Here is a 23218-nt window from a genome sequence, read left to right as displayed (position 1 = left end):
GTGTCCAGATCTGGTAGGCTTAGAGACTCAGGAGGAGCTGATGTTTCAGTCTGAGTCTGAAGGCAGGAAGAATCCCTCACTGAGGGGAGAGTGATCCAGTCTGTGGTCCCCGGGCCTTCACCAGGCTGGGCAAGGCCCACCACACTGGGGAGAGCAAGCTGCTCTACTCAGCCCACAAGGTAAATGTTATCTCACCTAGAGTCACCCACAGAGGTGCACCCAGAATAACGTTTGAACAAATATCTGGGCCCTGTGACCCGGCCAGCTTGACACATTCAAGTGAACCGCCACAAGTACTCTAAGCGTTTACTCGGGAAGGAGAGTAATTCAGCATCACAGTTACGTTGTTCAGGCTGTACCTCCCTGGACACTGAGTGTGATCGTTAAACGTGGACACAGTGTGATCGTTAAACGTGGTGGCTTCAGTCTTCCGGCCTGTTGTTTGCTTTCTGTCTCTTCCGTCTTTTTTTTCATTTTATCCCCTCTGATGCACTTTCACGTTCTCTTGTAGATTCATTTCCTTTTTGGTTATCGTCCCCTTAGGAGTGCATCTATCTGGCAGGCGGGTAACTGGCTGCACTGCCCCTCTTGATACCTTGCTATCTGCCCGGGCCTGGTCCATTCCTCCCACTGGGATGCAGCCCTCGCTCCCGCAGCAGCTGCTGTGTCTTACGTGTGGCCTGTCGGTCCCTCCTGCTGGACCCACACTCAGTGACTGCCCGGGTACCTCTGGACTCTGGCTCTTGGCCTCTTACCTGCTCTCTGATGGCGCGTCTGGATCTTAACGCGCCTCACAGTTGCCTGAGGATTCAGGAGACTTATGCAGAATTTGGGGTGCTTTCTCAGGTCCGCTTCCTCTAGTGTCTGTCCCCACTTAGTAGCCATCTCGTCACGATTTTTTTTTCTGCCCGTCAGGACAGTGGCTCTCTGCTTGGGCTCTACTTTCCTGTGCTGTGGTTTAGAAAGTTCCTCTGGGAGGAAGCAGAGGGGACAGTGGGTGCGCCCTAGGGCTTCTCTGCTGTGAGGGCTTGGAGCCTTGCCGTGGGTGTCTTGTGCCTGCCAGCAGTTGGTTTATGCACTTTGTCTGGATCTGTGGTTAAGGCGGGAGGGAGAGTCCGGTGGCAGCCTGTCTGGTCCCTGGTTGCTGGACAGTGATGAGGACTTTGCCTGTGAGGTGGTGAGCATGTCCTCACTGGAGGAGAACAGCGGCAGAGTCAACAGTCGTCACCACGTGCCTGCTGCTTGTTGGGCGCTTTATGACCACAGTCCTGTGGCGCCTGGTGACCTTCTCCCTGATTCAGTTACCTGTTGCTGCTCTGATTCTTTTGCGTTGTTTTCCCCAGACCAGGCAGTTGTCAGACACCCTCTGGGTGACCTGCAGTGTGGACTCAGTTCTGAATCTGTCTCCGTGGAGACAGCACCAGATCCCACAGATTAAGGGCTCAGTCCCCAAGACTGTCTCTTTCCCCCTCAACCCCTCCCCTCCTGGTTCCAAGTCCCAGTTGTCACCTGCGCTCCTGACAGCTGGGCTACAGGTTGGCGGTTCCCACTACCCCCTTGTTGGGTTTGATAATTTGCTAGAGTGGCTCACAGAACTCAGAAATATTTTATTTACGAGATGATTGGTTTGTTGCAAAAGGCTCAGGAATAGTCAAGTGGAAGAGATGCCGAGGGCAGGGCAGGGCAGGGCAGGGCTCAGGGAGAGGGCATGGGGCTTCTGTGGGTTTTACTGGAAGCCTCATTGCATAGTCAGGGCTGATTCCATCACTGGCCATTGGTGGTTGGTTGACCTTCCATCCTGGGAACTGCCCCACGGAATCTGAGGCCTCAAGGCCACAGCTAACAGCGTCCAGGTTGCCTCTATCTCCAAAGCCCCAGTTATCTCTTGCCGGACTTGGCCTTAGGCTACGGCCCCTAGTGGTCATGCTGTAACTCCGCCTGTCACCATTTGTGCCCCAGGCCCTGTCCTGAGATGGAGCTGCTCCAGAGTCAGGCCCAAGCGTGCCTGCCGGCTTCCAGGAAGGGAGGCGGTGTTTGTGGGCCTCGTTCTGCACAGGCCCTGGTCTGTGCTTTGTGCGCATCCTCCCATCTGCCCTCACTTTACAGACAGGGAAACTGAGGCAACCGGAAGTTCAGGGACTGTGCAGTCAGACAGCTGAGCTGGCCTGTGCTGTGGGACCCTTCAGGGCGCCGTGGGAGATAATGCTGGTGACCTCAGTAGGTGGAGGAGGGGGGTGTGGTGGGCAGGAAGTAGTGAGAGCCATTCAGGAGGCGGGCTCTGGGAGCTGGAGAGGACCAGCTGTGGCCCCTGGGGTGCGGAAGGCAGGGCCTGGCCCAGGGGCGGGGGTGGGACTGCACTCAGCTGGGACCTGGAGGCGGAGCCTATGGAGATAGGGCCAAGGCCAGTGGGTTCGAACATGCCTTTCCTGCCATCTCAGTCACAGGCTTTCTTATTGTCACGCTTTATCATCTGCCTTTCTGCTAAGAAAGCTTTCTAACGCGTGAGGGTTTCTAAGTCCTCTAGAGGGTGAATCTGTGTTCTGAAGCTCAGATGAGGTGGTCATCTTTCTTTGACAGTCCATGCTGGCAACCGTTATTGCTCAGTTTCCTTCCTGTCCATCCCGTCCCTGGAAAGCACATGGAATTTTCACAGTGATGCTATTCATAAATTGCTGAATCAGTCGGGAGTTTCTAGCTCCAGGGTGTCCCAGTGGGTCTGAGGTTTGTTTGCTCCTTGCAGGTACCAGCGGGGCTGCCGCTCCTTGGCCGAGAGCTTACAGCATTCCATTCAGAATCCCAGAGAGCCCGTGACACAGGCTGAGACCCCCGACAGCGATGGACAGGATGACGTCCCCGAGGAGGTGGAGAGTGTGATCGGTGAGTGCGGGCCGCCTCATCTCCACCTACAGGGCACCCAGTTCGACCTCCGGTCTTTGCAGGGCGGGAGGAGAGGCTGGGGGTTCCTGCACCCGCAGTCCCCCTTGCCCTCTGATGTGGCCCTAGATTGCTGTGGTCAGGGTGCCCCTGTGTGTACACCTCCACAGGCTCCGTCCTGCCTCTGCTCTCCAGCAGGGCCTCCACTGACCGGCCTGCAAGGCCCGTCGTGCTCACAAGGCCTCTGAGCAGCCTCTCCTAGTGGCTGACCGTTTCCAGGACCCAGTCCCCAGGAGAACTGCTCTCTGCAGCCTCCAGCAGACACTTGTTTTTTCTGGGCAGCCTCCCTCACTGGTGCTCTCTGCCCAGTGCCTGTGAGGAGGGGTGGATGTACTTTTTAGGAGCTATGGCAGAAGTTGGTCTTAAATGATGATTTGAAAACACACAGGAGGAAATGTCCTTTTCTTATGATTAGACTTAAGGTTCTTCCTGTAATTCCCTTCATAGTGTTGTTTGGAGTGACGTGCAGGGTGGGTTACCTTAAAGCTGGGAACTGAGAGCTCAGCTTGAATTCCAAGTGCTTCCATGCGGCTCACAGACTGGCCTTCCTTTGTTCTTCCAGAGCAGCTGCTGGTTGGGCTGAAGGACAAGGACACGATCGTGCGGTGGTCTGCGGCCAAAGGGTAGGTGCCCAATTCAGGCCAGGGGTGGGCTGGGGGCTGGCAGCTTACTTCCCAGGTACTCACGGGTCTGCTGGGTCTTCTTAATCATGAAGAACTTCTTGTGGATTTTGATAGCTGTGAACAGCTCTGAGAGTTTTAAAAGGTAGACTGATTTTTTTTTTTTCCTAATTTATATTTATTGCTTTATGTCCTAATTTTCAAGAACATTGCTGAGATTGGTCAGTGGCTCCTTCATTTTCTTGCATTTTTGGTTGGAGTGAGCCACATTTGCCTTTTGTTAACCTTCAGGTGTTCCTTTTCTTACTCGTCCATGTCCTCATCGCCATGACCCTCACTTCCTGCTCCCAGGGCCAGGGGTACACCCCTCATGTAGGAAGGGGTGCTGCACAGCCCCGCTTAATCCCAGAGTCTGGCATCTCCCCTCTGCTGCGCCTGAGGGAACAACCAGCAGAGGTGCCCAGGCCCACCCAGGTGGGCCAGAGGGACATGGGGGACAGAGTACAAAGGAAATGGTTACGGGGAAAAGTAAAATTGATGGAAGTGCTGGTGGGCCTCCCCCGAGAGTTCTGGGTTTCTGTGCCAACTAATTCACATAGCAAGCAGCAGGGAAAGGGGGCGCACATGGAGGCTTTTGGGTAACTTTGAAGCCCAGAGTCTTGTCTGCTTGGAATGTGATGGGCTGGGAGGGTGGGTCTTCCTGGGGTGCTCCTGGCCGGGACACAACCCAGGCAGGTGACCTTAGGGGAGCCAGCCCAGTTGGCATCCAGCATGGGGGTGGGACAGCCTGCCGGGCAGACCTTGGGGGCTGAGCTGGGACCCTTGACTGTCCGAGACAAACACGTGCCCAGTGGGCCCCCTTTGCCTGGGTCCCCCAGATACCTGTCCTGTGTTCATGTCAGTGTAATGGGCCCCCGATGGGGCAGCTGGCCTTTGTGGAACAGACTCAGCCACTTGGCCCTTCTCTGGCGGGAAGGACAGTCTCTCGGGATGTTCCTAGTGTAGCATGGGCTCTCGACGGGCTGGTGATGCTGACAGATGCTGACGCTGCTTTTCCTTTTCAGAATTGGTAGGATGGCCGGAAGACTGCCCAAAGAGCTGGCGGATGACGTGACCGGGTCGGTGCTGGACTGTTTCAGGTGTGTGGGGACATCACAGAGGGAGGTGTGTTTCTGGGGCATGTGAGGCTGACCCAGGACTTGGACTCTTTCTCTGGAGATCTGAACATGGCTGTCGTCTCCAGTTGGTTTGGAGTACTTTACCTCGTTAGCTGACAAACTTACTAAGAGTTTTAATGATGCTTTCAGCCCAGTGGGTGGACGTGTGCTCTGAGTCCTGGGGGGACAAGCTGGCACGGTGCTGGGGTCTCAGGCTCTCTTGTATTTTCAGTTTCCAGGAGACGGACAGTGCCTGGCATGGCGGGTGTCTGGCGCTGGCGGAACTGGGCAGACGAGGCCTGCTGCTCCCTTCCCGGCTCTCAGACGGTGAGTGTGAAGCTCAGTTTGTGTGTGCACCTTGTGGTGCTTCATCCAGCCCCGTCCTGGCGCGGCCCAGTCCCTGGCATGATGCGAGCATCGTGAGTGTTGCAGGAGAGAGCCTTCTAGGCCTGTGTCCTCAGGCTTCTTTCTCACGTAGGCCTTTCTGAGTCCCAGTGTCTCGTCTCCCTTCTGTGCAGTTTCAGTATCCTGTCGGTCCCAATTTGGAGGGTCGTGAGCTGTTGTGATGTCTGGGATTGTCTTGTCCCCCAGAACCAATTTCACCCTCGTGGGGGTGCTGTCGCCCATTAAGAATGTGTGCATGGCCGTGGTTCTCCTCCTGCAGTGACATCATGGTTCCTGGGAGCAAGACTCATGCCAGTGAGGGGATGGGGCGGAAGCTGCTCAGTGGGTCTGAGCAGGGGGACAGCATGGCGGGTGCAGACGGACCACTGATTTCAAGGCCTGTGTGTCCTAGCTCTAGGACCCGGCCACATGGAGGTGCAGCCTGGGACCAAGGCCACAAGAAGCTTGTCTGTGGTGGGTGGGGATGTCCCTGGGAGCACCGGTGCCTGTGGATGGAAGGGCTGGATACCTGGGAGGGATGAAGAGGGGCCTTTGCTGGAGTGTCTCCACAGATGGCACGCGCCCTGGGGATGACGTCTGTGCAGAGAAGGTGCTGTCAGCAGCCAAGCGGTGGGCTTGTTGCAGGCGCTGGCTGTGCGCCCGGTGTTGTGAGGCACGTGCAGAGCTGCTCGACCCTTGATTTCTATGGGCTCTTTCAGCTTATTTTTGTAGCAGCTTTACTGAGATACAATTTATGTTAACATATTGTGAAGTTCACCCATTTAAAGAGTTAATTCAGTAGTTTTTAGTATATTTACAGAGTTGTGCAACCACCACCATCTGAGTCTAATTTCATTGTTTCTCAGAGAAACTCCATACTCCGGAGAAGTCATTCCCCATTTTCCCTCAGCACCCCCAGTCCCAGGCAACCACTGATCTCTTTCTGTCTCTGTAACTGCCTTTTCTGGACACTTCGTGTAAATGGGATCTCCAGTGGTGGTCTTGGCATTGGCCTCTTTCACTCAGTGTAATGTTTTTAACCTTCAGCCCCGTTGTACCGTATAGTGGTAGTACTTCATTCCTTTTTGTGGCTGAATAATATTCCATGGTATGGCTGCGCGTTTATTAATCTTCTCATAGGTGATGGACGTTTGGGTTTTCACCTTGGGCTACTGTGGATAATGCTGCCCTGAACATTTGTGTACAAGTTTTGTGTGGCCACGTGATTTGAGTTCTCATACTCAAATCACTAGGTGTAGACCTAGGAGTAGAATTGCTGGATCAATGCTAGATCTGTCTTCAACTTTTTGAGGAACTGCAAACTCTTCCAAGACGGTTGTACCATGCACCACCGCTTGACATTCCTACCAGCTGCGTATGAGGGTTCCAGTTTCCCCATCCTTTCCAACTCTGATGTTTCTCTGTTTTTTGTTTTTTTTTTTTAATAGCCATCCTAGTGGGTGTAAAGTGGTGTCTTACTGTGGTTTTGATTTGCATCTCAACTGTGTTGAGCATCTTTTCATGTGCTTTTTGACCATTTGGATATGTTCATTGGAGAAATGTATGTTCAAGTACTTTGTTAATTTAAAAAATTGGGCTGTTTGTCTTTCTACTGTTATGAGTTCTTGATGGATATAAGCCTTTTATCAGATACATGATTTGTGGATATTCTGTCTCCTCTGTGGTTGTCTTGTCACTTTGCTGATGGAGTCTGATGCACTGAAGCTGTAAGTTTTGATTGACTTACCAGTTTTCTGTTTTGTTGCCTGTGCCCCTGGTTTCATATCTAAGAAGTCGTTGCCTACCCCAAGGCCACGGAGATGTACTGCTGTACTTTTACTTACTCTTGTTCCACCCTAAGTGACTTACACATTTATTTGTGAAAACAGACGTGTGGGAGTGTGTGTGTGCACAAGGGTGTCACAGGTCAAGAGGAAGTCTGCCTCTGTGGTGCCAATTTCAGTTTAACTTGAAGGAGACCAGAGCCCTCACGGCTTCTCGTGCCTGAGGCCGGCTGGCACAGTGTCTTGTCTGTCATATATCATGACGTCAGCAGCCTCCACCAGCCGCAAGCAGCCAGAGTGAGAACGTAGAGTGCTGGATGAAGTGTATTGTTGTAGACAAATGTAGATGAAAAGTGTCAAGATGGGGCCAAAAAACTGTGAGACGTCACATGTGGTGAGTTGGCCTGTGGTCTTAGGTGCTGGCCGCCTCCTGCCTGTGGCGCCCTCCAGGTGAGCCACGCCTCTCCGCGACCTTTCGTGTGGCTGGTGGGTTGTGGAGCTGTGCTGTCTCCTGCCTCGGAGGGGTTGTGCAGGCAACTGCGGTCTTATCCTGGAGCAGGCTCCAGAGGTGATGGGCCTACACCACTCACTTTTCTTTAGCCCTTTCTCCTGCTCCTCAGACTGGGCCGTTTGAATTGCCCTGTCTTCAGGTTCTCTGATCCTTCCTTCTATCTGCTCAAACCTGCAGTTTGTTCTCCTTCCTCAGCTGAATTTTTCATTTCATTGACTATATTTTCAGTTCTAGAATTTCTCTGTGGTCTCTTTTACAGCCTGTCTCTGTACTGACACTCCATGTTTGTACAGACATTGTTCTCTTGTTTCCTTTAGCTCTTGGAGCATATTTGAGATAATTGATTGAGTCTGTGTCTTGTAAGACGCTGTCTGGCCTTCCTCAGAGGTGGTTTCTGTCAGTTTCTTTTTTTTTTCACTGTGACTGTACCATAGTTTTTTCTTTCTTTGTATGCCTTGTTACTTTTTTATTGAAAACTGGGCATTCTGACATATGATGTGGTAACTCTAGAAATCAAGTTCCACCTTGTCAGAGGTTTGCTGCTCTTGCTGTTGAAGATTGTTTAGTTGTCTCTTTATTCGTGACTTTTTTTTTTTTTGCAATGACTTTATTCCTTGTTGTTTGGTCACTGAGGTCTCTTTTCTCTTGTTTTAGTGTATCGCCAGTGACCTAACAGAGGCTTCTTAGATGCTGAAATATAGTAGCCTCTCTGTTCACTAAGCACCCTGTTGGTTGACGCAGGTTTTTTATTAGATTCCAGAGTGCTGAAAAGCTAGATTCTGTTTTTACCAGCTTACTGGTTTCCTTGGTAGAGGGACCAATTCGTGGAGCTCCCTATGGCGATATTCTGTCACATCATCCAAAAACCAGCATCTGAATAGCTTTCCAGTATTACTCTGGGTCTTCTGAGAAGATGTGTGGACACCAAGACAGAATTAAGTGTGCAAGTTATTTTATTAGGAAATGTAGGGAAGGCTGGCAGAGCCACCATCCAGCCCCAAGAGCTGCGAGGCTGGGGTGTGGGTGGCGGAGTCCTGGTGGGCTGTGTGGTCTCAGGAAGGGCTTCTAGGGAAGTGGGGGTCCTCAAGCCAAAGTCAGCCTCAGATACATTCTTGGCTTCCTGGGATGGTCTAGGCTGCTGCCCTGCCTCCTTGGTGGAGTGGCCATGGCGCCTAGGGTCAGCCTGTGCCTGTGGGTGAGTCCTGCCTTGGCCACAGCCTTCATGTGCAGAGTGCTGACCTCTCTTGTCTCCTTACTGCTCCCTCTCCATGGGCCTGTGTGCCTGGCTTTCCTTCTCCACTGCTCCTGACCTCTCCTAGCACTTTCTTGTTCTCCTGACGACTATGCGCTTTGCTGATTTTTAACCTTTGTGCAATCTTGAACATTCCAGCCTGTAAGAAAAGTGATGGCCATACCAAGACATCTCTGGCTTAGTGTGTGGAGTAGGGGTTGTGTTTTTCTGTATCAAAATGTTTTTCTCCTTGAGTGAAAGTGTGTGCGTACTTCATTTCATACTCACTCCTCTCCCTGTCTTGGGAGTGGGGGCATTTTGGTTGAAGATTAAACCAGGGGTAGAGGTAGATGCAAAGAAGGCAGTGGCACCCCACTCCAGTGTTTTGCCTAGAAAATCCCATGGACGGAGAAGCCTGGTGGGCTGCAGTCCACGGGGTCGCTAAGAGTTGGATACGACTGAGCGACTTCATTTCCACTTTTCACTTTCATGCATTGGAGAAGGACATGGCAACCCACTCCAGTGTTCTTGCCTGGAGAATCCCAGGGATGGTGGAGCCTGGGGGGTGCCATCTATGGGGTCGCACAGAGTTGGACACAACTGAAGTGACTTAGCAGCAGCAGCAGCAGAGGTAGATGGCTGTGGGCTGCTGGTAAGACTGGTACAAAGCAGGTTGTCAGTACTTTTGTTTCTTCAATGTGAATACAAGGATCCTTTTTAGAAGTTATTTTCAGCTTTACCAGGATGTGTAGTTCACCAAACATACTGTTTACCTATTGTAAGTGTCTGATTCAGTGGCTATGGTTTGTTACATTATCGATTTTCAAAAAACATTTTAGAATATATATGACATCAGTTCAGTTATTAGCTCAGTTGCGTCTGACTCTTTGCGACCCCATGGACTGCAGCACACCAGGCCTCCCTGTCCATAACCAACTCCCAGAGTTTACCCAAACTCATCTCCATTGAGTCGGTGATGCCATCCAACCATATGTGACATAAAACTTGCCATATTAACTATTTTTAAGTGTACAGTTCAGTGGCATTAACTACATTTACGGTGTTGTATAACCATTATCATCACCATCTATTTCCAGATTTTTTTATGTTCCCAAACAGAAGCCATGTCCCCTTAAAGCCTTAACCCCCCCTACCTCCCCTCCCCTCGGCCTCTGACACCCACACATCTGCCTGCCTCTGTGAGCTCACTGCCTTGGGGCCTCAGTAAGTGGGGTTGTGCAGGGCTGTCCTTTGTGTCCTACTTGCTTCATCTAGGATTCCCGGGTTAAGTTCGTTTTGTAGCTCATGCCCAAGTCTCATTCCTCTCTATGGCTGAGTGACAGCCCTCTGTGTGTGGACGACCTGTTATTTACGTGTTCGTCTGTCAGTAGACATTTGGGTTATTTCTGTCTTTTTACCATTCTGAATAATGCTGCCGTGAACACTGGGTGCCTGCATCTGTTGGAGTCCCGGTTTTCATTTCTTTTAGGTGTATGTCTAGGAGTGAAATTGCTGGTGCACATGGTAATTCTGTACTAAAATTTTTGAGGATTTACTGCTTTTTATACAGGAAGGTTAGAGACAGCTCTGGAGTTGGGTTATATGTGAATGAAAAAAGGTATTGTCATTGATAAATCAGCAAGGCGGAGTTTTTTTTTTGCTGTTGTTGCTAGGATCTAAGAACCCACTGTGCTTGTAAAAGTAGTTGCAGAGAGCCTGCATGGTTTCTGTGGCTGTACGTGTGCAGATGACGTTTTGGAGGAATTCCCTTAGGCGGGTTAATTTCATGGGGCTGCAGGCACATGTGGCTCCCCCGTGAAAATCTGCAGGCAGCGCTGGGGCTCCCTGGCTTGTGTGTTTGCAGGGCTCTAAACAGTCATTAACTGTCTCTGTTTCTTCTTGTTGTCATTTAAGATGGTGGTGGACATTCTTGGGTGAGCTTAGAATCTTTGGGCCCCCAAAATGGAAGTTTTATGTTCTTGCCTGTAAAGCATGAGGTGAGAGCTTATCTCCAGGGCCCGAGGCTTTGGGCCCCAAGCCTAGAACAGCTTCTGACGCTCTGCTTCCTTCAGGGTGCGGACTGGCTGGAAAGCAGGGGTCCCCTGTTTTTGGTCTTTGTAAGCATATTGGTATACAGAAACACAAGAGCCCAGGCTTGCCGGGGAAGGCTGTGCGTGTGTGCGTTGGTTTCAGGTCACAACAGCACACGTGTTGGATTGGTGGTGTGGGGCAGGGACTCACAGGCCATCCTTGATGATTTATAACGATTTTTATCAGTGGCTTCCTATTTACCTTAAAAGAATCAAGACCAGCTCTACATCCCTGTTGTGGGTTGGTGGTATTCAGTCGCTAAGCTGCGTCTGACTCTTTGAGACCCCATGAAGCACACCAGGCTTCCCTGTCCTTCACTATCTCCTGGAGCTTGCTCAGACTCATGTCCATTGAGTCAGTGATGCCATCAAACCATCTCATCCTCTGTCATTCCCTTCTCCTCCTGCCCTCAATCTTTCCCACCGTCAGGGTCTTTTCCATTGAGTTGGCTCTTTGCATCAGATGGCTAAAGTATTGGAGTATGTGAGTTGGTATCAGTGGTTTTATATAAATCTAACTTGCTGGAAAGCCGGTTGTTTGCCATACTGAATAGTGTTTTGTTTTTTTTAATAAGGAGGATTTTAAAAATTATTTTTATTTTATTTTTATTTTTGGCAACACTGGGTCTCCATTGCTGCCCGTGAACTTTTCTCTAGTTGTGGCAGGCAGGGGCTACTCTCTCATTGCAACACACGGACTTCTCATTGCAGTGGCTTCTCTTATTGCGGAGCACGGGCTCCAGGGCTCATGGGCTTCAGTAGTTGCAGTGTGTGGGCTCTAGAAAGCAGGCTTAGTAGTTGTGGTGATGGGTTTAGTTGCCCCGCAGCACATGGGCTCTTCCTGGACCAGGGATCAAACCTGCGTCTTCTTAATGGGCAGGTGGAGTCTTAACCCCTTGATCCTCAGGGAAGTCCTTGTTATTTAAAACAACTTTCTTGTAAAAACTGTTTGGCTGTACCAGGTCTTAGTTCCAGCATGTGGGATCTAGTTCCCTGACCCAGAGATTGAACCCCGGCCTCCTGCCTCGGGAGCAGAGTCGTAACCACTGGACCACCAGGGAAGTCCCATGAATGCTGTCGTTTTAACACAGCTACTGCATCACTGCTTGGGATGTGTCTGGTGGGATCCAGGCATCATGATGCCTTGGAATACACCATACTCCATCTAAAATGCAGGGACTTTATCCTTCGTCTCCTTGAGCTTGTATTTCCATTTACTTCTCCCAGAGGATTTTTTCCTAATGTAACATGTTTCTGTGCTTGAGAATCTTCTATTGATCTCTCTGTCAAGCGTCTTCAGCACGAGGATGTCTGTGAACGCAGACATCAGCTCTTCACATTTTGTTCTACCAAAAGATACTAATTGCTTAAGAAGTTTTCTAGATTGAGTTTTTACAGAATTAGTTATTAGTATAATCTTGATCAAAACAACTGAAAATAATATCTTATTGAAATGCAACTATCAACTAGATGGATTTTTAGTTCAGGCTGTCTTTCTGTGGTATGAATCCGCCTGCCAGTAGAGGAGATGCGGATTTGATCACTGGATTGGATAGATCTCTTGGAGAAGGAAATGGCAACCCACTCTTGTATTCTTGCCTGGGAAATCCATGGACAGAGGAGCCTGGCAGGCTACAGTCCATGAGTTTGCTAGAGTTGGACACGACTTAGTGACTAAACAGTCTTTCGGTGAATAGTGCTTATATCTAAAACAAGGCAACTTTTTATTTAAAGCTTGTAAGTTTTTGGCTTAAGCGCTGAGAAGCCTTGTTGTGCGTGCTTGTCACTGGGAACGGCTCGTTCTCATTGGATGGCTCTATTGGGACTGCCCCTGCGTTGGTCAGAGTTGCGTTGAAACCTCCCGTCTTGTGGAGGGAGCTCACTCAGTCCAGTCAGCTTAGCTCCATGCCACCGTTTCCAGGCCCTTTCTTGACCCCCTCTCCCCACACCTTATGCTTTTGAGAGGCACCCTCTGGACAGTGGGGAATGGCCCTTGTGAAGGGTGAGGGGCCCTGTGGCTGTTTAGGCGGCGGCTTAGGAAACTGAGGCCCTGGATGTTTGGTCTCCACAGGTACCCCAGGCACGTGCCCTCACCCAGGCTTGATGACCCCTGGTGCACAGCAGACGCACGCGCACCCTCACACGCTCGCTGAGGCATCCCCACCTCAGCTTTAATTGCTGTTGCCTCCGTTCTTTTTCTTTTTCATTGAGTTTATTTATTGTGGCAAAATATAACACAGCATTTATGCTTATCTTCTTTTTACGTAACCTTGAATTTTCCCTATGAGTTTATTGGAGAATTAGCAACATATACATCATTTTAGGAAGTGGAAAACCAGCCGAATGTGTCAGAAGATGCACTGTAATGTAGTGAAGACCGAGCACGTGGAGACTGGCTTCCCCGCAACGCGTTCTTCCGGGTGGAAATAAATTACTTGTATAAATAGCCTCTTGCTGTCTGTGATTCAGTCATAACAAACAGCATTTTTACATATAGCACTGTAATGCTAGTACCGGAAATGTCTTTTCCTGGCATTTTTTTCCCCCCAGTAATTGTTCTTTACTTGGAAATACATAGTAGACATAATAGAAAAACAATTAAAAATAAGAAAAGTATTTTTAAAGAGAGTTCCTCTAAGATGCTAACACTTAAAAGTTGCCTTTCGGTCCTGTGCGTTTCATTTGACAATTTGCATCAGGTCCTAAAGTGTGAGTCATTCAAATGTTTTACAGCCAGAAGCAGAAGCACCTTTTAACGTTTATGCTTAATATTTACAAAACTGGATTGAGTTGCAGTTTTATCTTTTTTTTTTCCCCCTATTTTGTGAAGAAGACAACTGAGGTGTCAAAATGACCAGACGAGAAAAGTGAGGGCCAGGTGGGGGTTTGCTGCTGTCTTGCCTACATTGCAGGTCGTCTTGTGGCTGCAGCTCTGGCTGCCCGGGAGCGGCTCTAAGACACCCGAGTTCTCTTCCGGAGTGTGAACACTCTGGCTGTGTCACTGGGCTTTGCCTTCTTGGATCCCTGCTGGCCCTTCCCCACCTCCCTGGGGCTCGTCCTCTTTTGCCCTTTGGGTCTGAGGTCGCACTGAGCCTCCTGGCTCTCTGGGGCCCTGGGGGTGGGTGCATCTGGCCGGCAGGTGGGCTCCTGGGCCGCGGGCTCGACATTCCCCGGGCTGTAGGCTGCCAGTTGGCAGAGGGCCACGGCTGCCGTCTGCTTCTGCTCATCGCTGTCAGCTGCACGTATATCCTGGGCCTTCCCAGTGGGGCTGGGCACCGGGGCCTCCACAGAGCTGGGGTCAGGCCCGTCCCCAGAACTTGCAGGTTCCCTCTGCTGAGTTGGAGAGGGGGTGGGGGCAGCGGCGGGCTCGGCTCCTCGAGGCGGGCTGCACACAGAGGGCCTTGAGGTCAGGGCGTTGCAGGGGTCCTTCACTGAGAGGTTGAGGGGCGCGTCCTGCGGCTCCACGAATCCTCCATGGGCGGGGCTGCACGTGGCAGCCGGCTCAGCCTCTGGTTTCGTGGACAGGTTCAGCGGGGCCGCCCTGGAGCCGTCCTCCGGGCTGGAGGGGGCGGCCTCCAGGCTCCCCAGCTGAGTTGGAGCATCTGTGCTCAAGGCCTCGAGGCTGGAAGAGACACAGAGGGCGTCACAGGGACCTTGCTAAGGGACCCTGCCCACAGGGAGTTTGGGCAACTGCCATCCCCTCTGACTGAGCCCAACCAGAGACATTACTTCAGAGGTTTGGAAAATGGACTCGCTTACCTTTTCGGAGATACCGCTCTGTTTTCTGGGGCCTGGGAATGTGGGTGCTCCGTGTTCTTCTTGATGGGCTTGAAGGCTGCGAGGCCCTGTTCAGGTGGTGGGATCCTTCCTGGGGCACTGGACGCGGGCGCATCTGAGAGGCCGCACAGGCCAGCGCATGGCTGGCTTGTCTGTGTGAAGTTGGTGGGACTCGGCCTTCCCGGGGAGCCTGTGGCCGCGCTGCCCGCGCGTGGGCTCATTTTGGTCCCTTCCGTGTCCCTTTGCCCATCTTTGGAAGGTTCTTTAGCCTCGGGAGTCGGACTCTGCTTCTCCAACTCTGTGTGTTTTTTGTGGGAGTTGGAGGAGTTTAACTTGGAGGGACTCAAGGCCTGGTAACCCAGGGCAGCTTCTTCCAGTAGATGTGAGCTTTGGTCCCGTGAAATGCCAGCCACGGGTGGGAGTCTGAGGCCGTAGGAGGAGAATGCAGACTCGGGTCTGTAAAATCCGTAAGGAATTGGCAGGCTGGAGTGATACTGCTGGAAGAATCTGTAGTGGTCGTATGTGGATGGAGCCGGGTTCAGGTGCTTAGGGATGGGCCCTGGGTGAGGCAGGAAGTGTCTTTGGTCTTGGGCCCCGTAGACAGACAGCAGGGGGCTGTCACACTCGGGCGAGTTCCCTGCGAGTAGATAGGGTGAGTAGATGGTGGCCAGTCCATGCTCCGTGTAAAAATGAGGCGGGTACTCCGTGATGCTGGGGTGCACATACGGGGAAGTGGCGCCAAAGCCCTTTGTGGATGGGATTTTATGTGGGAACTCAGGTGTGAGGAAAGGTGAGCCAGCTCTCCAGGGGTAGCCGGGGGCGTGGAAGGCAGACTTGGTGTGGAAGGAGGAGGCTTTGGCAGGGGCGTGGGTCAGGGCCAGCGCTTCAGGAGTTTCCGTGAGCTCCTGCCCTTTGAGTCTGTGCTCCCCCACTGGAACGAATGCTGAAGGCCGGACAGCTCCTTCCAGAACAGGCTGGGTGCCCACGGCAGCTTCTGGGGCTGGGCTTGGGGGTGCTGCTTCCTTGTGGGGAGTGGGCTTCTGTCCGAGGCACCTGTGGGGCCCGCGTGCGTGCAGGTCCAGGTTTTCCTTGATGTCGTCCTTGGCGAGGCTGTGTTGGAGCTTGGCATCCAGGTGTGAGAGCCCGCTTGGGACTGGCTTGGAAGAGGTGGGCTTCACCACAGGGTCGGGCTGATTGGTTTGCTTAGGGTCCGAAGAGTTTGGTTTGGAGCACTTGGGAACGCGATCTTGTTCGGACACTAAAGTGATGGAGTTTTTACAAAGACCGTATTTCATGTGGTTGAAAAGATGTGACTTTTCATTGCAAGTAAAGGGACACTGGAAACACTTGTACTTGAACGGCTTTCCTGGGGGCCTGGGGATGTAATGTGGCTTTTTTGGTTTTCGCTCTTTGAGAAGGCTCATTTTCCTTCTGTGATTTGGCGTCTGAGCCCTGCTGGCTCCTGTGTAGTTCAGCCTTGTTTTTAAGGAAGCAGGTCACCGTTTCTCCTTTGCTTTCCTTTCTGAGCGCTTCTACTTGAAGCCGGCTTCACGGGCTGTGGGTGTGACCAGGGAAGTCTTGCTCATTTGGGGACCAGGAGCTGAAATGGAGGAGCAGAGCTTTAGTGTCAGGATGTTGGCTAACAGGCTAATGAAGAACCAGCCTGAGCTCCCTGGCTCATGGAGGAGGAGAAGCAAAGGCCCCCCCAGGTGATGTAACTGCTGAAGGAGGGGCAGGTATGAGACGGGCATCAGCCGCCCCTCTACGATGCCCCAGGTGCCACCCCCACAGTGCTTTCTGTTACCGTAGGGGAAGTGTGGTTGCAGGAGGGTTTAGTGGCGTTTCACAGAATACCTGTAACTCTTTGGGTTTTGGGAACCTTTAACCTGTGATCTGAGGCCTCATGTGTCAGGAAGGTTGTGCACCCAGCTGACCGAGTGACTATTGAGATCCCGCCCCCGTCTGTGTGCCTGGGGTTTCTGGACGAGTCCTGTTACCTGGACCAAGTGCTGAGCTCCAATGCGACCTGAGAAAGCCTGGGCTCACGCGTGCCTGTGACATTCACACTTGTGCTCACTGAGAGCAAGGCGAGTGTGATTGTAACATTCAGTCTATCTGTCCTATTTAATCACAGTGTTCTGTTCTACGAGGGAATATTTAAAAGTGAAGAACAAGTAAAAATGCGACATCCCCTCCCAGGGAACCCCCCGCCCGCTTCTAAATTCACAAATGAAAAGTCAGCTTTCTGAGTAGTGTTTGTGTTGGCCAGCATACAAACATAAGTGTTGTGTTTATGTTGATTTGAATGATATTAAGATGTGATGAGCCTGTGAGTAAGCAGTTGTCCTCATGTGGTTTCGCCTTCCACTGCCCACCTCGGGTAGTAGCCCATCCCTGCCTGTTCTGGCCTTACCAGAAGGCAGAAAAGCTTAGCAGCCCTCCTGGCAAGAGGAAACCAGAGTGAGTGGTGCCTAATTTTAGAAATGATTGGATTCTGGGAGGAACGCAGCCCAGCCTTTAACCTGTAGAAGGGGCCTCTAGATTTCTTCCCCAGGGTCCTCCTGTCCCTGCCCACCCCCCAAGCTTAATCTCCCGAATTTCCTTCAGAGGCTGCTCTGCACACTCCTGGGCTCTCACTCTGCTTCATAAACTGAAGCTGAGAACAAAAGACGTGAGGTCTGGGAGGATCTCGGCAGGGCCGGGTGCGGCTGCGTGTCCAGGACCAGCCCATGGGGTGACTGTGTCTTAGAGAAAGCCTGTGGGTGGGGAGAGCTGGGGGCGGTGGTGGTGAGGAATCAAGGCCGGCACTTTAATTTGCATAAAAGAGTGTCGAAAGGACTTAGCTTCTCAATATTTTTAAACACTTTAAAAAATAAACTTATAAAGGAAATAACTTGCAACTGCAGTTTTAAGAAATGAGTAAATATGGTTAGTTCTGAGCCTTGTGAAATTGCTTGTATAAAGCATCACCTTCTAGATGTCGGGTTGGTTAAAACACTGAGCTGGAAAGCAGCCCTTTAAAAATAGAGAAATATGCATGGGAAATCTAAGAGACTTGTTTTCACAGAATAAAGCGTAGCTACCCTCTGTGCCGTCTCACACATTGAAGATGAGGTAATGGGTAGTTTGCGAGAGGAGGGCTTAAGCGGGGAGGGAGTGGGATTTTAATTTCACTTGGATATCTTCTTTAAAAAAAAAAACTCTGATCTTACTCTTAGCAGACTGGTTCCTCTGCTCATTATTTTCATATTTCTTAAAAACACAAAGAACCACTCTTCCCCCCAACAAGCTGCCTCTGTTAACCTGTTTTATTGTCCCATCCCCTTGAAAACGTGTTTCTGAGAAGTGGTTTGGGTGGCCTGCTGCCTTCTGTCATGGGGACGGTTTCTGGAGAGCAGGTTTGCTCGGGTGCATAGTTTGGACGAGAAACTAGATTTTTGGCTGCCCCCTAATTAGAGAGGTGGGTTCCTCAGGCCGTCTTTGGGGTGTTCATTGGTAGGGTACCAGGTGGGCAGCGGCCAGCCCGGCGGCGCCTGGTGCCTGACTCTCGCCCGTGTTCCTCCTCTCCCCCTGGGAACAATTGCGGGAACTACACGCAGTATGAAAGCCCAGCTTGGTTAAACATGTGGTCACAGCTTTTCGTCTTCCTAATTTCCCCTTTTATTAAGGGAAAATGCGAAATAGTTTACGAGTGCAGTCCATACCTTGTGGGGCAGGTGTGCCCTGGGCTATAAAAGCATTATTTCCTGCCTCCCGTCAGGAAGCTATTCCAGCCAGCTTGGGGCCAGCCTGATAAGTCAGGGCAACCTGTGCTGGCACGTCCCATTATGCTCCCTGATTCTGAAGGCGTGAGAACCTCTGCAAGTCAGGTTCCCATGATTGTATAGGATATGTTATGGCAGAGATCTGAAAACTGATGATTTCATCACTAGCTGGAAGCACGGTGATCAAAATGATGACAGTTGCAAAACGTTTCATCAAGTGTGAGCCCGAGAGTCCTGGTGGTACCAGGAGTGAACACAGACACACACCTGCTGCACCAGCCCGGACCCGCGAGCCCAAACCAGCTGAAAACCCCTCGGGTTTAAGATGACGATGGTGTTAGCTTTAAAAGCACTATTGTTTGATGTTGCTCATACTTTGAGGCCAAAATATAAAATAAGCTCATTTTGGTTAAGTTTTCTCAAAGGTTTATAGGAGATCTGTTGTATGTAAGTTTTCACAGCATTACTCAAAATAATAGTTTGGGAATTAATTGCTCCTATGTTAACATGTACTTTTTTCAGTCAGATGATCTTGTGCCCGCAGTTTTGGTCTGAACCTTTTGTTCTTTGGTCGGCTATCTTACAAGGACAGTGAACAGGTTTTCAGGGGATGGTTTCCTTGGTGCCAATGTTCTGGGAGATGAGAGTATTCCAGGGCGCAACTGTTGGAAGGCGAGCCTGGATGGAGTCACAGGGGCAGCAGTTTTAGTAACTTTGAGTAAACTGACCTCTCCAGGGTTGCACAATTCACTAATTAAAACAAGGGAGTGCAGCTGCTTCAGACGCTGATGGAGACGAGCTAGTTCACTAGGTTATAAAAATGCAATCATGTCAGAGAAATAAACGGGGTAAGATTGAGGCTTCTGTAAGCTTCCAAAGGGGACAGCCTCTAGGAAGATGATGTCAGTCCGTGGGTTCTCTCTTGCCCAGGTGAAGTTTACAGGGTGAGAAGCTAAAGCTGAGTGCCTAGGACTTCGTCAGTCTGGCCATCCACAGAAACAGGGTTTACCCATCTCTGGTCAGTTTATATCTGCCAGACCTGGTGCAGGCTGGCAGCAGGGTGGGGATGGGGGAAAGAAAGGGTGTTGTTGCCAAAACAATATAGTCCAGAATTTAAGTTTGTAAATAGGAAGTTTAGATTAGCAATCAGAGGTGAAGTTTTTTCTGAAGGGGATAAGATGGGTGTTTCACTGTCCTTGTCCTGGGAAAGCTGGTACAATCTAGGGGCTGGGGGGCCATACAGGGAGAGGTTAACAAACCAGGGTCCTCGGTTTGGCTTTCCTGGGAGAACTGCAACGTTAGCATGTTAGTTGAAAATGCAGATGTTAGCCTAGTCCTAGAAGGTTATTTGTGGGACAGCGTCTTTCACCCTTCTTATAGCTCTCACTGGGTCAGCAGGAGGCGTGGGGAGCCCTGCATGTTAGGTCAGGGTGCTGTCCTCGAATGCGGGAGGGGGTCCCCGCCTGCCTTCCTGCCTGCGAGCAGCTGTTGGCGCGAGGCCTGCCCTCAGTTGTGCCCTCAGCGGAGTCGAGTCCCACCCTGAGGGGTGTGGGTAGGGAGCAGGGCCACAGGGACACCGTGGCCCCTGGCCCGAGCCCACTCTGTTTCAAAACACCCTCCCGTGACCCCTCACGTGCCGCCACCCCTGCCCACGTCCCACCTGGAGACCGGGGAGCCGGCTGCGGCATCCCCTCCCACAGGCCTGGGCAGCTGGGTGGTGCTGCCCACATAGTGCGCTGAGCCACCTGTGGTTTCGTGTCCACGGGGCTTTGTCTGCCTGTTTCGGAAGCACTGAGGTGCCATTGCACGTCTCTCAATAGCCTTCTAAGTGTGGACAAGTGTCTCCATAGTTGCCAGTCGTTAGGGTGATAGTGAGTGGCCAGTATGTTTAACAATTTTCTAGAGAGTCTGAACTCCGAAAAATAGGCAAGAGAAAGATGTTTTTGAACTTTGATAGGACACAATAGAGGTAATTACAGCTTAACTTTATGGGGCATTGCTGTGACGTGCCGGGTAGCTATGCGTGTCATGCGTACTAACCTCTGCACTGGAAGAATCTTCCACCCTCCCCGGTGGTGTCCAGCTGCCTGGCAGGGAGCCTCGCCAGGTAGCGCGTTCTGAAGGGCATGCTATAATTACGATATTGTGATGTGGCATTATTGCATAACTCAAGGACACGCCATTGTCGCCTACCCACTGGGGTGTCGCAAGAACGAGATTTGTGAGTTTTACTCCCAATTGAGCTTTTCCAGTGATTAACCACCACTCCCTCCCAGACTTTCAGTTCTTTAAAATGAAGGATAAACATGAGGGCAACCATGACCTAGGGTAAAAGATAGTTTTCTGGAATATAGTTTGGAGAAATGGATCCAGGAAGACAACCAGGGGCTCTTTCTGGTTTCAGCCAGAGACCCTGGGTTACAGACAGTGTTCAGCAGTGAACACACAGCTTTAACATTCGGGACACCTCCCTAGAGCCAGAGCCCCAAACTGCCCGCCTCCTCCTTAAAGCACCAGGTTAAAGCATTGGAAGGATTTGGCTGATACAAAATAAAAATCAGGATAACAGGTAGACAGGTTTTCATTACTTTAAGTCTGATGTTGGCCAGTCTGACCAATAATTTGATCAGTAATTGTTTTCATGCAAATTTATGAGAAACTTTTTTAAGAGTAAGAAAATTCCCTTTTTGTATGTACAGAGATCCTTTTTAGTTAAGATGTTTTTTGTTTTCTTGGTAAGCTTATGTCAAAACAGCACTTATTTTAAACTCCAAAAGGTTTGAATTTTTTTTCCTCTTTAATTTTTAATTTAAAATTTTTGGAGAGAGAATACATTCACAAAGTTTGGAATTCAAAAAGCGTGAACGACAGCACAGTAAAAAAAAAAAAAAAAATCTCACTCCCACCTCTGCTCCCCAGGTCTCTTCCCCAGGGACTACCAGTGTTAATCATTTTTTTAATCTAAAAGGTTGTAAAATTAAATTACAAATTAAGATCTGCAACTATCTATATATATATGTGGTCCTTTTATGTTGAAACTTGTGAATTTTTTAAGGTGAAGAACAGATAAGCATAACATCAAATTGAGTTTGGGTTTAAAGTTGTTGAATTTTATGGTAGAATTGAGAACTTCACGTCCAAATAAACTCGTTTATACTCTTAGAATAAAGTGTAAGCCTTATTAAAAGTTTTGTAATAATGGTCTCCTTTCCAGCAGTGCACCTGCTGGGTCCTGAGTAATCCGCAGAGAAAAGACCAGGGCAGAGAGACTCCGGGCAGGTGATTCACTGAGCAGATAGTTTTAAGGTATATCTGAGAGGAGTTTTGAAAGAAAACTTGCGTTTGAGAAGAAATAGTAGGTACAAATAGTAGGTACTTACCAGAGGTGGGGAGGTAGAAGCTGTGGCTGCCGGGCCGGAGCAGGACCTGTTCTCACGCTCGCTCTCGCTGAAACTGGAGCCGGCTGTTCCAGTGGGAGGGATTTAATGTAGGAGTCGAGCCCTCGGGGCGTAGAGATGCACCTGATATTCCTCCCGCCCGCAGCTACGATTCATGTGTTTGCACCCACCAAGCCGGCCAGCCAGCGCCACCTCCATGCCTCACGGCAGCTCCCTGCCCGGGTTTCCTGAGTGCCAGGGTAGTGCCGCCTGGCTCTTTGTGAACTCGGGGGTTGCACACATTCGAGGTGAGGGTAGAGGCCTCCCAGGGGAGCTGTAGTGTGTGCAGGCGGCGGCAGCCAATGCTGACATTTAGCCTGAAATGCATCTCTTCTAACGGATGCCGACAGCCCCAGTGTCCTCCCCGTGAGGGTTTGACGGAACCTTTGTCACCCTCCACCCCGGGGACTGGGAGACCTGCCCGGGTCCTCCTGGAGAGCCGGAGGGGGGCCGCCTGGGCTGCCGTGGGGACCTGCCGGTGCACGCCCAGGACCAGCCCTGAGCAAGGCTGTCCTGCTGCCTGGCTGTGTGCTGCTGTTGGGAACGGCCTCCATGCCTTTCCTTGCTCCCCCTTGTTTTCTCTCCAGATGATTAAGACACTTAGTTTGTGATCCGGGGCACCCCCACTCCCCTCCAGCTGCTTGCTGTTGAGTCACTGGCTGCCTCCATGCTCTCCTGGAGGCCGCACGTGGTGCAGGTGTGGGGATGTGGAAACGGGTGTGCGCGGCATGGCTGCCAGGGTGGGCCTACCAGCCCAGATGCTGTTTTAGTGTTTTCTTTTTAGGCTTAAGATTTTACTTGGCTTTACCTTCACGTTTAATTGAAAAAAAGGTCTTTTAGTTACTTTCATCCAAATCAGACGTCCACATAATTTAGAGCTTACAAAAAATAGTCCTGTCTTACCACGAAAACACAGTGGTTCCTGCTGCTCCCCTCACCTCCTGCTGATGACAAACCACCCAGAGGAGGTGGCTTAAAACACTTCCATTTTTATGATCTCAAGATTTTTCGGGGCAAGAGTCTAGCTTGTTCCAGGCCGGCCTTGTGTGCTATGGCATTAGTGGGCACTCGGCTGCCTCATGTCCTGGGGGAGCAGCTGGTCCCTCCTCCTCCCTTTGTTTTCATCCAGAGGCCTCTCCAGGAGGGTGGTCAGTCTTATTCCATGTGGGACTCAGAGCACAAAGCACCATAGGACCCCACTTGGCTCTCTGGGTTTGAAGGAGGGGAGGGGCCCCAACCTCTCAGTGGGAGGGTGTCACTGGCTGCTCCCCTCCCATCCCTCCTGCCAGGGGCCCCACTTGGACCTTTTTCTTAGCTGATGATTTTGGAAATTTACCTCCTTGATTACAAGTAACATTATTCTGTTGCTTGTTTTGTTGCCTCCACCCCCCTCACTGCTCCCGGTTTTGGGTGTTGTCTGTTGCCTTTATAGGAAATGAGAGTGTAGCCCTTTAACTCCTCTCCCTCCACGCCTGCCTTCCCTGTCATCTGAGATTCCCTCTGCCTCTTTCCTGAATTGGAAGCCAGGC

General features: G+C 50.8%; 2 protein-coding genes across 6 annotated transcripts in view; one reads left to right on the top strand and one right to left on the bottom strand.

Moving 5' to 3' along the window:
• TBCD (tubulin folding cofactor D) overlaps positions 1-23218 on the top strand; it is a 148305-nt gene that overhangs the window by 40083 nt on the left and 85004 nt on the right. For all 5 annotated transcript variants that reach the window (XM_010816446.4, NM_174194.2, XM_010816445.4 and 2 more), the window contains 4 exon segments: positions 2741-2877; positions 3497-3557; positions 4619-4693; positions 4944-5038. In XM_010816446.4, the coding sequence (XP_010814748.1) occupies positions 2741-2877; positions 3497-3557; positions 4619-4693; positions 4944-5038 (368 nt within the window).
• ZNF750 (zinc finger protein 750) lies at positions 12911-21688 on the bottom strand. Its single transcript, NM_001081533.1, has 3 exons — positions 21633-21688; positions 14471-16088; positions 12911-14333 (listed from the first exon to the last, which is right to left on the bottom strand). Exons 2-3 carry the CDS (start codon positions 15910-15912, stop codon positions 13664-13666), a joined length of 2112 nt encoding a protein of 703 aa, NP_001075002.1. The 5' UTR covers positions 15913-16088; positions 21633-21688; the 3' UTR covers positions 12911-13663.

Source organism: Bos taurus, chromosome 19 (assembly GCF_002263795.3).
Source record: "Bos taurus isolate L1 Dominette 01449 registration number 42190680 breed Hereford chromosome 19, ARS-UCD2.0, whole genome shotgun sequence".
NCBI classification, from domain to species: Eukaryota; Metazoa; Chordata; class Mammalia; order Artiodactyla; family Bovidae; genus Bos; species Bos taurus.
Note: the sequence above shows the minus strand (reverse complement) of the source record. Positions and strands in the feature narration are given on the sequence as shown.